Source organism: Choloepus didactylus, chromosome 10 (assembly GCF_015220235.1).
Source record: "Choloepus didactylus isolate mChoDid1 chromosome 10, mChoDid1.pri, whole genome shotgun sequence".
NCBI classification, from domain to species: Eukaryota; Metazoa; Chordata; class Mammalia; order Pilosa; family Megalonychidae; genus Choloepus; species Choloepus didactylus.
The window spans coordinates 85,828,751-85,843,892 of NC_051316.1; the positions used below are offsets into that span (position 1 = coordinate 85,828,751).

The following is a 15,142-nucleotide window of genomic DNA, read 5'->3' on the forward strand; positions in this document are numbered from 1 at the left end:
ATATATTAAAAAGGAAGAAAGAGCCAAAATCAAAGAACTAATGGATCAACTATAGAAGCTAGAAAATGAACAGCAAACCAATCCTAAACCAAGTACAAGAAAAGAAATAACAAGGATTAAAGCAGAAATAAATGACATAGAGAACAAAAAACAATAGAGAGGATAAATATCACCAAAAGTTGGTTCTTTGAGAAGATCAACAAGATTGACAAGCCCCTAGCTAGACTGACAAAATCAAAAAGAGAGAAGACCCATATAAACAAAATAATGAATGAAAAAGGTGACATAACTGCAGATCCTGAAGAAATTAAAAAAATTATAAGAGGATACTATGAACAACTGTATGGCAACAAACTGGATAATGTAGAGGAAATGGACAATTTCCTGGAAACATATGAACAAGCTAGACTGACCAGAGAAGAAATAGAAGACCTCAACCAACCCATCACAAGCAAAGAGATCCAATCAGTCATCAAAAATCTTCCCACAAATAAATGCCCAGGGCCAGATGCCTTCACAGGGGAATTCTACCAAACTTTCCAGAAAGAACTGACACCAATCTTACTCAAACTCTTTCAAAACATTGAAGAAAACGGAACACTACCTAACTCATTTTATGAAGCTAACATCAATCTAATACCAAAACCAGGCAAAGATGTTACAAAAAAGAAAAACTACCGGCCAATCTCCCTAATGAATATAGATGCAAAAATCCTCAACAAAATACTTGCAAATCGAATCCAAAGACACATTAAAAAAATCATACACCATGACCAAGTGGGGTTTATTCCAGGCATGCAAGGATGGTTCAACATAAGAAAAACAATCAACGTATTACAACACATTAAAAACTCGAAAGGGAAAAATCAATTGATCATCTCAATAGATGCTGAAAAAGCATTTGACAAAATCCAACATCCGTTTTTGATAAAAACACTTCAAAAGGTAGGAATTGAAGGAAACTTCCTCAACATGATAAAGAGCATATATGAAAAACCCACAGCCAGCATAGTACTCAATGGTGAGAGACTGAAAGCCTTCCCTCTAAGATCAGGAACAAGACAAGGATGCCCGCTGTCACCACTGTTATTCAACATTGTGCTGGAAGTGCTAGCCAGGGAAATCTGGCAAGACAAAGAAATAAAAGGCATCCAAATTGGAAAAGAAGAAGTAAAACTGTCATTGTTTGCAGATGATATGATCTTATATCTAGAAAACCCTGAGAAATCGACGATACAGCTACTAGAGCTAATAAACAAATTTAGCAAAGTAGCGGGATACAAGATTAATGCACATAAGTCAGTAATGTTTCTATATGCTAGAAATGAACAAACTGAAGAGACACGCAAGAAAAAGATACCATTTTCAATAGCAACTAAAAAAATCAAGTACCTAGGAATAAACTTAACCAAAGATGTCAAAGACCTATACAAAGAAAACTACATAACTCTACTAAAAGAAATAGAAGGGGACCTTAAAAGATGGAAAAATATTCCATGTTCATGGATAGGAAGACTAAATGTCATTAAGATGTCAATTCTACCCAAACTCATCTACAGATTCAATGCAATCCCAATCAAAATTCCAACAACCTACTTTGCAGACTTGGAAAAGCTAGTTATCAAATTTATTTTGAAAGGGAAGATGCCTCGAATTGCTAAAGACACTCTAAAAAAGAAAAACAAAGTGGGAGGACTTACACTCCCTGACTTTGAAGCTTATTATAAAGCCACAGTTGCCAAAACAGCATGGTACTGGCACAAAGATAGACATATAGATCAATGGAATCGAATTGAGAATTCGGAGATAGACCCTCAGATCTATGGCCGACTGATCTTTGACAAGGCCCCCAAAGTCACTGAACTGAGTCATAATGGTCTTTTCAACAAATGGTGCTGGGAGAGTTGGATATCCATATCCAAAAGAATGAAAGAGGACCCCTACCTCACCCCCTACACAAAAATTAACTCAAAATGGACCAAAGATCTCAATATAAAAGAAAGTACCATAAAACTCCTAGAAGATAATGTAGGAAAACATCTTCAAGACCTTGTATTAGGCGGCCACTTCCTAGACTTTACACCCAAAGCACAAGCAACAAAAGAGAAAATAGATAAATGGGAACTCCTCAAGCTTAGAGTTTCTGCACCTCAAAGGAATTTCTCAAAAAGGTAAAGAGGCAGCCAATGCAATGGGAAAAAATTTTTGGAAACCATGTATCTGACAAAAGACTGATATCTTGCATATATAAAGAAATCCTACAACTCAATGACAATAGTACAGTTGGCCCAATTATAAAATGGGCAAAAGATATGAAAAGACAGTTCTCTGAAGAGGAAATACAAATGGCCAAGAAACACATGAAAAAATGTTCAGCTTCACTAGCTATTAGAGAGATGCAAATTAAGACCACAATGAGATACCATCTAACACCGATTAGAATGGCTGCCATTAAACAAACAGGAAACTACAAATGCTGGAGGGGATGTGGAGAAATTGGAACTCTTATTCATTGTTGGTGGGACTGTATAATGATTCAGCCACTCTGGAAGTCAGTCTGGCAGTTCCTTAGAAAACTAGATATAGAGTTACCATTCGATCCAGCGATTGCACTTCTCGGTATATACCCGGAAGATCGGAAAGCAGTGACACGAACAGATATCTGCACGCCAATGTTCATAGCAGCATTATTCACAATTGCCAAGAGATGGAAACAACCCAAATGTCCTTCAACAGATGAGTGGATAAATAAAATGTGGTATATACACACGATGGAATACTACACGGCAGTAAGAAGGAACGATCTCGTGAAACATATGACAACATGGATGAACCTTGAAGACATAATGCTGAGCGAAATAAGCCAGGCACAAAAAGAGAAATATTATATGCTACCACTAATGTGAACTTTGAAAAATGTAAAACAAATGGTTTATAATGTAGAATGTAGGGGAACTAGCAATAGAGAGCAATTAAGGAAGGGGGAACAATAATCCAAGAAGAGCAGATGGGCTGTTTGGCGTTCTGGGGATGCCCAGGAATGACTATGGTCTGTTGATTTCTGATGGATATAGTAGGAGCAAGTTCACAGAAATGTTGCTATATTAGGTAACTTTCTTGGGGTAAAGTAGGAACACGTTGGAAGTTAAGCAGTTATCTTAGGTTAGTTGTCTTTTTCTTACTCCCTTGTTATGGTCTCTTTGAAATGTTCTTTTATTGTATGTTTGTTTTCTTTTTAACTTTGTTTTCATACAGTTGATTTAAAAAAGAAGGGAAAGTTAAAAAAAAAAAAAGAAAAGAAAAACAAGGAAAAAAAAAAGATGTGGTGCCCCCTTGAGGAGCCTGTGGAGAATGCAGGGGTATTCGCCTACCCCACCTCCATGGTTGCTAACATGACCACAGACATAGGGGACTGGTGGTTTGATGGGTTGAGCCCTCTACCACAGGTTTTACCCTTGGGAAGACGGTTGCTGCAAAGGAGAGGCTAGGCCTCCCTATGGTTGTGCCTAAGAGCCTCCTCCCGAATGCCTCTTTGTTGCTCAGATGTGGCCCTGTCTCTCTAGCTAAGCCAACTTGAAAGGTGAAATCACTGCCCTCACCCCTACGTGGGATCAGATACCCAGGGGAGTGAATCTCCCTGGCAACGTGGAATATGACTCCCGGAGAGGAATGTAGACCTGGCATCGTGGGACGGAGAACATCTTCTTGACCAAAAGGGGGATGTGAAAGGAAATGAAATACGCTTCAGTGGCAGAGAGATTCCAAAAGGAGCCGAGAGGTCACTCTGGTGGGCACTCTTATGCACACTTTAGACAACCCTTTTTAGGTTCTAAAGAATTGGGGTAGCTGGTGGTGGATACCTGAAACTATCAAACTGCAACCCAGAACCCATGAATCTCGAAGACAGTTGTATAAAAATGTAGCTTATGAGGGGTGACAATGGGATTGGGAAAGCCATAAGGACCACACTCCACTTTGTCTAGTTTATGGATGGATGAGTAGAAAAATAGGGGAAGGAAACAAACAGACAAAGGTACCCAGTGTTCTTTTTTACTTCAATTGCTCTTTTTCACTCTAATTATTATTCTTGTTATTTTTGTGTGTGTGCTAATGAAGGTGTCAGGGATTGATTTGGGTGATGAATGTACCACTATGTAATGGTACTGTAAACAATCGAAAGTACGATTTGTTTTGTATGACTGCGTGGTATGTGAATATATCTCAATAAAATGAAGATTAAAAAAAAAAAATAAAGCTGTAATATCAGGCTTTTAAAGGCATCCAGTAGATTGGAAATAACCAGAGTGATTTGACACCAACATCCATTACAAAAAATACACAAACAAGCTCTTATTCAGCATATTTTTTTCTTTCCTGTGACCATAATTTTTATTATTTTTTCTTCTGGATGGAGCTATCACTACAATCATAATTGATCCAGTCTATCAAAATTGCATAAATATTGATCAAAAAGCAAATATACTTTAGAAACTTCTATTGGGATGATGGGTTTGGTTTATGGGGATTTGAGTTATCTAATTGTCCCTTTGTTTGGTCCTCAGGGTTTTTATTTATTTATTTATTTATTTTTATTAAATTCAGTTTTATTGAAATACATTCACACACCATACAATCATCCATGATATACAATCCACTGTCCACAGTATGATAACATAGTTATGTGTTCATCACCACAATCTATCTCTGAACATTTTCCTTACATCAGAAAGAACCAGAACAAGAATAAAAAATAAAAGTGAAAAAAGAACACCCAAATCATCCCCCCATCCCACCCCATTTGTCCTTTAGTTTTTATCCCCATTTTTCTACTCATCCACACACTAGATAAGGGGGGTGTGATCCACAAGGTCTTCACAATCACACTGTCATCCCTTGTAATCTACATTATTATATAATTGTCTTCAGGAGTCCAGACTGCTGGGTTGGAGTTTGATAGTTTCAGGTATTTACTTCTAGCTATTCCAATACATTAAAACCTAAGAGGTGTTATCTATATAGTGCATAAGCATGTCCACCAGAGTGACCTCTCGACTCCATTTGAAATCTCTCAGCCACTGAAACTATTTCATCTCATTTTGCATCCCCTCAGGGGATTTTTATTCCTCGGAGCAACACACCTTAGTAAGACTCAGGGAAGGGGAGAGTATCTGTCTTTTGTCGAGTGGAAGAAGGGCTGGTTACTGGGCAGCGGTGGGCGAAAGTGAGAAGGTGATTACAGGCGACCTCTGGCATATCAAATTTAGGAAAGAGAACGTAAGAAAGTTGAGTGCGTGGCAACGCTGCATGCCCAGGCCACCTGAAAAACCATCGCATGCCCCCGAGGGATGCCTAACTCAGTATGAAGACAAGGGGCTTAAGTCATCCCTTGGTAGCCCAAGGCACCGCATGGCCATCTAGCTCCCCGGCCAGGCCTCCCCACACTTCGCCCGTCCGTGGGCCCCGCGCCCCGCCTGGGCTGGGACTAGTTGCTGTTTAGACTCCCGGAGTGGGCAAGCGGCCCGCCCCTTCCGGCCCGCCCCTTCCGGCCCGGGAGGTTTGATTCCCTTGGCGGGCGGAAGCGGCTGGAATCCGACGACCGAAAGGGTTCCTAGCGAAACTTCGTTTCCGCAGCTTCGCTCCGGACACCAGGCCGGCGCCTGTGTGCTACCCGCCCCCGCCCCGCACGGCCCTCTGCCCCTCAGGTCAGTGTCTTCCGCCTGCCCATACTAGCGGGACGTGAGGGCCGGGGTCTGGGATGTACGTGGTGTGGGGAAGCAGCTGCCGGAGCCCAGTTTGCTCCTGACTCACCGGCGACTGGAGCGTTTCACCGGAGCCCCACCTTACCAGCCCTGTCCCCTGGATGGGATATTTAGCTTTTCAGACCCGCGATTTTCCCCTCTGTAAGTGGGGATAATGATAGAACCCCCGTCACAGGATGAAGGAGGGTGTGCAAGCATAGGGCTTGCCACCAGGGAGGCTGTGATAGATGCGAATCTCCATTCCCTGTTTTTAGTGACCCTCTCTCGGGTCAAGAAGTTCAAAGAAGTGTTTCGAATTATTTCTGTGCGTACAAATCAGCTTACTGGGGCAGAGCAGAAAGAAGGAAATGTGTTATCACCCCCCTTTCAAAGTCTGAGTCTGTCTTCTCCTATCACCTCTCAAAGTGGTGGCATAAGAGCCTCAACTAATGCCTCGAATGGGATAGCAGCAAAAGGGGCAGCTTCCACGAAGGAACCTGTGGGAAAAGAGACTGTCCAAAGAGAGCATCCCAAAAGAGCGATCAGGCCGCTAGCACTTAGGATGACTTGTCCTTGAGCTTTGGTATTTCTCTTTGGTGGTGCAATGAGGGGAAGGTGGCGGCTATCAGAGTTGCATGGCGTTTTGATTAAAGGCCAGTGTTCCTAACTTTTCTGTTCATGTTTTGGTTGCTGTTTCCCACGGGGTGTGGGAGAAATCAGCAGAAAATCAGAAAAGCCCTTACTACACCTTCATGGGCTTGTTTCACCAGTGGATCTGACCTTCCTGAGTATCTACCATTTTCCAAGGAAATGGGCATATCGGTCCATTAATGTCTTTAGGAATGAATGCCTCTGTTGGTGGCCCCCAGGAACCCCTCTGCAAAGAGCAGGACAGGATGTTAATTAAATTTACTGCAAGGTTATATTAGAAGCCATTCTGTATTCTACTTCTTATTTGAAATTATCCTCAATATCAATGTCTTACCAAACTCACTAGACAAGGAAAACATGTTATGCAGTAGGTAATAGCATAGCCCCAATACTACTATTTTAGTAACAAAATGCTCCCAATTTGTTGCTATTCTATAAAATTTAATGATAAACTTACTCCCAATTATCTAACCAATTCCTTGTTTCCTCAGAGAAGTTCAAGACCCCAATTTTATGTTCTCCCAATTCTTTTTAGTCACAGACTGACTTACAGTCTGATTGGAGTCTAGTTTCCTTCTTCGTTATTGACTTGAGTAGAGGCAGAAATACTTCATTATATCTCCAGTTTTCCATCAGTACCTAGACTTGACTTTGTTCTAATGTTTGCCTACCCCATTCATGCTGGTTCAGCTAGATTAAAAGTTCAACCTGCTTAAGTTGGTGCAATACCATCTTTTCTTAGGAAATGGCTAATATTGTTTACTGGATCAGACTTTAGCCCATTTTCTTTATCTTTCCTGCCAATTCTGCTTTGACACTGAGATGAAAACCCATTTTTTTCCTTAAACCTGATTCCATTTTTTTCTTGAGTTTTGATATTTTCCTTCCAAAGCTTCTGCCCTAGTTTTCTGTTCACTGACCAAATTTTGAAGGCTTTTGAAGGCTTTTCACGTGCTGAAAATAATTTACCTTTTATCTCTAATATGATTCATGAGTATTTGGGATGTATGTATTCTAAAATATCATTTGTGGTTCTTGGACTTTTGATAATTTCATTCAGTTTTTCCCCCACCTCAGTTCAAGAAGATAACCCATTCTCACTGTAGTAAGAGCCTTTGCTATTATTCTATATCTTTTTCTTTACAAACTTGCCATATTCCTGAGGTTGAACTCATATTCTAGGTCTTCCAAATTCATGGCCATTATTAAGGCATAGTAACATGCTGGTCAGTCAGTTCTGGGTGAGAGAATAGGACGAAAAAGAATGGAAAACTTTGAGTTAGTGAACATGGTGCCTGCTACCCATCAATCCCAGAGCCTTAAATGCTAGAGCTCTGCCTTTTGGTGAAATGGGACTGCCTGACTCTAGAAAGGAGGCCAGCACTAAGTCTCCACTACAGAGAGGTGGTGATCAAGAAATATGAGCTTTGCCTTTTCCAGGTGGAACTTTGCTTCTCAAATCCCAGTTGCTTATGCATGTACTCAGTCTCTCAAAATGTCAGAGAGAATGGGATCCTGGGATTCTGAACCACTTACAATAGCTAGCCCACTGCTTGATTACCAAGGGAGATTTGTGCACAGAGGACAGGCCAGGCAAAGGAGGCTTTCATTATTGCCTAGGTTTTGGCCTTAAACCTGTTTGTGAACTCTAGAGTGCTAGTGTGCTACAGGTGAAATTCTTTGTGCCTGACTCAAACACTCCTTATCCCTGGGCACCTCTGCTTCCTGCTTGGCTTTCTAAGGCATGCAGGGGAGTCTCTTCCCAGTGTTGAGATCCCATGTTCTGTCCTTCTATACCTGCCTCCTGAAAGAAGAGCACCTTAGAGAAACCATTTCTGAATAGGTTCAGAGAACTTTAACCCTTTGTCTCGCTACATGGAAAGCCCTACTTAACAGCACCTAAACTCAAGTCCTAGGATTTGACCTAGGTATGAGCACTTTTAGAAAATTATTTAGAAATCTGCTTCTGAGAAACTCTTACAAGTTTTAGTTTTTCCTTCCTTCTTGGCTTCCATGAAACTGTATTCTTTGACTTCTTACTTTTCTAAGTGTTCTTTCTCTGCCTCTTCTTCCTCTTGCCACTCCTAGCTATAGATCTGGTTATGGGTAAGGCCTTCATTGTCTACATTTTAAACATTTTAAAGATTTGTCTTTACTTTTTTTTTTAAGTCAGTTGGCCATGAATATATGAGTTTATTTCTGAACTCTCAATTCTTTCTTTCACTTTTAAGGCTTTATATCAACTGCAATTGATTTTGCATATGGTCTGAAATAGAGAAGTAGTGTTCTTTTTTTCCATATGGCTAACCAATTGTCCTAGCTCCAAATTTGCATTTCCATATGCTGATACTTCTAAAAGTAGTTTTGATTCAGTTTATGTTAATCTTTTCTTCCTCTGGGATCTTTGCACTTAGCCTTCATCTTTTTGGAATGCTCTTCCTCTTGTTCTTTGCTGGCTAACAACTACTGTTAGGGCCTACTGACCAAAGACCACCAAAAACACATCTAGAGTAGAAAATGTTAGGTGTATTTAGCTTGCTTCAGCAAGACAGAACATATTTCTGAGGATGTTGGGGACTCTCAGTAAAGGGAGTTGAAAGGGGTTTATAGGATTTAGGCTTGTGCTGGGTGAGTTTAAGAAGGATTTGGGGAAGTAGGACCATTTTTGGAATGGATACTGTCAAGACAGCCAAGGGCAGTTGAGGATTTGGGCATCTTAGGAAGCAGGATGTGGGAGAAATAAGGAGGGGTTAAGGATGTCACTGATGAGAAAGCAGCAGTTTTTCAAATAAAAGATCATCAATCACTAAAAAAAAACCAAACAGCTTTGCATAGAAATATTGTTTACATGGTATTGTCCACATCCTGTTGGAAACATTGTTCATATTCTGATAGAAACATCACAGTCTGATTACCAGTGGAACTGACTTTTTTTCTCACCTCTCCTCCTTTGAATTAGATCTTACCTTAAATATTGCCTTCTCACAGACCCACTCTAACCACTGTTGCTTATTTCTTTACCAATGTATTATAAATTATAATTATTTAATTGTCTATTTATTTGCATTTTTGTTTTCTTCATTAGAAAGTAAACTCCATGAGAGCAGGAACCACATTTCTTTTCTTTTCCATTATAGCCCTTGTGCCAAGCACAGTGTCTGGAACATTGTAGGTCCTCAGTGAACGTCTGAATGAAAAAAATGAATCAATAGAAGCAAATTCAGTCTAAATAAGACTAAGTTAGCAGTCGTGCCAGACACATCATACAACTTCCAGTTAAAGTCACTAAGCATATTCTCCACAAATAAATAAAGCTGGTATAGTGTGACTTTATGTATAAATGTGCATAACAGGCCCTACTCCTCCTCATGATTTTTTTGGTAATACTACTTAATTTTAAAACTCAGGGAGACAAAATCAAATATGATTTCCTAAGACTTTTTTACAACTTTTTTTTTAATGTTTCATTTGTTACATACTTGACTACATGTAACATATGTAAGTTGTGAAGCATAATAATAAAATGTGTATTTCAAAATGTATTTATCTTATACATGATAAAATTGTATATCATTGAAGTCTTAATTTGCATTTCCCTGATGACTAATGAAATTGAGCATCTTTTCATGTTTTTATTGGCCATTTTTGTTTCTTCCTTTCTGAAATGCCTTTTTTATGTCATTTGCTTATTTTTCTATGGGGTAGTCTTTTTCTTATTGTTGGGTAGGAGTTTATATATTCTGAATATGAATCCATTGTCATATGTATTGCAAATTTTTTCTCACCTTTCTATCCTGAAGTTGATCCTCCTCTGTCCTGAAGTCATGATAATATTATTTTAAAAGTTTTTTAAAAGTTTTATCTTTCTTATTTAATATACAGAATTGATTTTTATATATGGTGTAAGGTAGGAATCCAGTTTTTTTTTAAATATGGCTAGTAATTGTTCAGTATCATTTCCATGCCTAAGACATTTGCAATTACAAAAATGGAGGAGATAAACCTATTTGATCATGTACTATTTCTTTCTTACAGATTCTTTTTGTAATTCTGAATAAAATTCCAGAAGGACTATGAAAGATTATGATGAACTTCTCAAATACTATGAATTATATGAAACTATTGGGACAGGTAATTTGTTTTTCCTTGGAAGTGGAGGATAGACCAACTATTTGAGGGTATCGTCTATTTGGGCAGTCATAAGCTTTTTAATCTAACCTATCTAGTTTTAATAGTCTTCTACCTACTTTATTTATTTATTTATTCATATTTTTATTTATTTGTTTTCCTACTTTAATTAGAAAAAGTGGAGCAAGACAGGAGGGAATAGTAGGAAAGGCATTGGAGGTCATTTCAAAGACTTTACCTTTTATTCTAAGTAAGGTGGGAAGTCAAGGAGTGATCTGACCTTTGTTTTTAAAGGGTCATTTTGGCTATTTAGTTGTGAAAAGACTGAGTAGGAGAGGACAAAGGCTAGAAGCAGGGAAATGTTAGGAGCCTATTGTAATAATTAAAGTGAGTGATCCTGGAGGTGATGGTGACTTGGACCAAGGTGATAGCTATGGAGGTAGTGAAAGGAGTGGGATTCTGGATACAGTCACATGTACATGTAAATGTGTATGTGTATATATATATGTTTAAAACATTTATTTAGGTATATAAATATTGTAAAATATGCAAAGTGCTCTAATCTTGATGGAACTTTACATAAATATGTACACTTAAAAAGTCACAGCTCATATCAAGATATAAAAAAGGTTCCCTTGTGCCCTTCCTAGTTAATATCTGCCTCCTTTCCCCAAGGTAACCACTGCTATGTTTTGAACATAGGGCCAACAGGATTTGTTGATTGGTAGGATATGGGGTGTGAGAGAAAGAAAGGTTAAGGGTGGCTTCAAGGTTTTGGGCTGAGCAGTTAGGAAAATGTAGTTGCTATTTACTGAGAGAGGGAAAACCATGAGAGGGACCACCAGGAACTTCTGCTTGGAAAGGTGAAATAAGAGATTTCTTTTCAATGCCTAAATGGAGACATTTATCCAGCTTTTGATCCAGTTTTGAAACAGAATTGCTTATCTTTGCAGTTTTAAAATGGAAAGTTTTATGTTATTTGTCTTCTGTCTCAGCAACATTACGTTTTGTTCTAGCAGTGTCATAAAGCAAATTTAATCTCAGTGTTAAATGTAAAGCAAATTCACTAAAGAGTCACTAAAGAGTGAATACCATTTCCTGATTCTTTATTACAAATTAGAGCTATAACATCATGGTAAAAAATAGACATTTGATGAGAAGAGGTTTGGATCATGGCTGACATTTTGGAAGAAAGAGCCATAAAATTCCAGGAAAATATGGATCAATAGAGCCTTTTAAAGGTGTTTGAAAAGGTGTTTGAGCTTGAGTCCTTAGTTTGCTTTGATGATATTTAGGTTATATTTGCTTATCTCTCATAACACATTTTCCTATGTTTAGGTGGTTTTGCAAAGGTCAAACTTGCCTGTCATATCCTCACTGGAGAAATGGTAGCTATAAAAATCATGGACAAAAATGCACTAGGGGTAAGTTTTAAATTTTTTTTTGCCAGAATTTCCTGTTTATCCATCAGTTTTATGAATTAAAACCCAAATGTGCTCTAATGTGCTAGTTACTACTCTTAGAATAGTATATCTATAGCTTTTTTGTCTGTTTTCAAATTGCCAGTATTGCATAGATCTATTGCTTTAAAAAGTAATCTGGGGAAAGGGATTGCTTTGTCTTTCATGTTTTAATGTAGGGCAATGGCACATATTTGAAGTTTGTAGAATCCATTTTTCTGTGGTTGCATAGTGTTCTAGGTATTTCTGGATATTAATATTTCCTTTCTTTATCTTCTCATGATACCCTTATTGAATGTTGATTATTTTTGTAGTATAGGTAGATCTTATGTCCCAGAATCTTATTCAAAGCTGTTTTAGAAGTTATCTAATGAAAACCTTTTCCTAATCCCTTAATCCCCCGTAAGTAATTTGTTCACCCTCATTTCATTTACATGAATGCCTCCAGGATTGAGCAGCTCACTACCTCCTAAAGCAGCCCTTCAATTTGTATTTATGTATATAAGTTATTTTTTTTTATACTGAGGTAAATCTGTCTTTGTTCATGATCCTTATGGGCTTTCTATACTACCCTTTCCAGTATTTGAAGTTATACTGAGTCTTCGTTTTTCCTGATTCTTTCTGTCATTCCTCCTATGATTTGGTTTCTAGTCTTTTCTTTATTCTGGTCTCCTCTTGTTGAGAATTCACTAATCTGACAGTATGTATCTGTGGCTGTTTATTTGTTTAAAGATTAAGAAAAAAAAAATTCCTCTGACCAAAAATCTCTAGGTGTTAAACTTTTTTTCTTTAGGATTGAGTTAGCATTATAATTTTTAGTAGAATACAATTGATTAGAACAATATAAATGTTTAGAAATATCAAACATAAAAAATCATTTACTGAAAATGCATTTTTTTATTAGATATATTGGACTTCTTTCATGTTTCTCTTATTGCTGAAATCAGACAGGGTTTAACATCATTTCTTATCTTATTTAAAATTTTTAATGATATAAGTGCTGATAAACATACATAAATAAGTCAAAAGGAATGTAAGGATTTTTTTACAGTTATATCATGCAATTGTTTGAACTCCTTCCAAAATATATACCAAAAATCACAGTGACCTATTTCAGAAATTATTTTTAATAATCTATCAGCTGACAATTCAAGTTCTTCTTTATTTTTCAATGCTCAATTTTATGTTTATTAATCTAATAAAGCATTAAAAACTTAGTTTTCTTGAGTATTTAAGCATTGATTACAAAACTGATTAATTCCTTTAAGCAATTTAAATTTCAGTTACAATTTTAGTATGACTTATTCACTTGAATGCTTTAAATACTTAAATAGCAAACAAAATGGATACTGTTATTACAGAAAATATTACCACATTGGTACTCAAAAATATTTTAAAACATTAACATCATGATATTAATTCATTTATTCATTATTTCTAAACTTGTTTTTGTGTTTTCTATTATGTTTGTGTTAATTACTTCCTAGGATTTTAATATTTCGATTACTTCCAGGGTTTTAGACATCTTGCTAGACACCCCCCCCCCCCGAAAAAAAAAGAGAAAAGAAAAGAAAAGAATATCGTCACCTCAGAATAGTCAAATTTACAGTTGATTCTTGGTCAAGACTTGCCATCTTATTGCATAATCCTAGGTAATTGGATTCTGAGCCACTAATCATTAGTCTGAGCCCCGTTTTACTTGTTATGTCATGGGATTGCTAGGTTTCTGTTTTAAATATTGGACTTTACAATATTTTCAGCTTAGCTTATCCTCCTCCCCAACCAACTTTTTATTTTTAAAAATTTCTGGTCCACAGAAAAGCAGGAAGAATAAGAGTGCATACCTATTTTACCTAAATTCCCAGTTTTTAGCTCAGTATGCTTCTTAGAGCATTGCTGAAATCAAAGGTATTGGCCAGGCATGGTAACTGAGTATGGTGCCTCTGTCATTTTCCTTGTTTGGAATCTGTCTTCTAAAGGATTCTGACATTGTTGTAATTTTTCTAGACATCACAATATCCTGTTGATCCATGTTGAGCTTGTCTTTCACAAAACTCCCAAGTACTTTTTTTTATGTGTATAGAAATAAGTCTTGTGAGAATTTTCTGTATTGTTGAACAATTTGCTTTGGGGCTGTTGGTAGTTTTTGATTCTTAAGTATTAAAGCTGTTGATATCGATGCTTGGTACATTTCCCAAATAGGTTTATTTCTCAATTAGTATAATGTTTTGTCACAGAATGATTTGCCCCGGATCAAAACGGAGATTGATGCCTTGAAGAACCTGAGACATCAGCATATATGTCAACTTTACCATGTGCTAGAGACAGCCAACAAAATATTCTTGGTTCTTGAGGTTAGTATTATGGTTCTAGAAGCCTAAAAGAATTTTGTTACTTTATTAGTTAAAAGTACATTTCGGGAGTGATGTCATCAACATGGCAATGTAAGAGATTCCCTGTAAAGTATCCCCTCAGAATCAACAAATTAAAGGACAAGTCCCACTTGATCAGAACTCTAGAGGACAATAGAGACTGGAGAAGGAGCCACAAATGCTGAATGAAGAAAAAGAAAAAGAATCTTCAAGATCAGTAGGAGATTTCCTTACCTGGACTGCCAGTCTGGACTCCTTCCCCTCACTCAGTTTCTGTGCAGCTTGAGAGTTGCACAAAGGCAGCATGGCCTGGGTCCCTCCTGCCATGGTTGCAGGCTATCAAGGCACTCACAGAAGCAAGTTAGAATCCCATGAATATCCAGGCACAGGGACCCGTCTGCAGACACCCAGGGCAGAACATAAGCCACTGAGAAGTGCCTCATACAAAAGGACCCCCAGGGAAAAAATGCTCATAGACTTTGGCAGAACTTTTGGCAAGAGGGGCACACACTTACTCTAGTCTCTGTTTGGTGGACCACCTAAATGCAAAACAGACCTTTCTGGATTGACCCACCTTTCTGGATTGATCCCATCTGGGTTCTCAGGGCTGGATACCCTAACAGGAAAGAAACTGGAGGCAGAAAAGCCTCACAGGAAAAGAAAAGAAGGGAACACTGAACTGCTGTAAGACAGGAGGGGACCCAGAACTGAAAAGTATAAGGAAAGAGGGCAATGAATGAGGGAGATAGTTTAAACAAATTATAGGAACTGGGGAGAAAATTCTGCACAAAAA

At 37.9% G+C, this 15,142-nt stretch overlaps 1 protein-coding gene across 1 annotated transcript in view; it reads left to right on the top strand.

Annotated features, from left to right (window-relative positions):
- The first annotated feature begins 5,603 nt into the window (after positions 1 to 5,603).
- MELK (maternal embryonic leucine zipper kinase) overlaps positions 5,604 to 15,142 on the top strand; it is a 129,414-nt gene continuing 119,875 nt past the window's right edge. The window contains exons 1-4 of the mRNA XM_037797573.1: positions 5,604 to 5,702; positions 10,425 to 10,520; positions 11,856 to 11,941; positions 14,215 to 14,331. Of these exons, the coding sequence (XP_037653501.1) occupies positions 10,463 to 10,520; positions 11,856 to 11,941; positions 14,215 to 14,331 (261 nt within the window). The 5' untranslated portion in view covers positions 5,604 to 5,702; positions 10,425 to 10,462. The remainder of the gene's footprint in view (positions 5,703 to 10,424; positions 10,521 to 11,855; positions 11,942 to 14,214; positions 14,332 to 15,142) is intronic.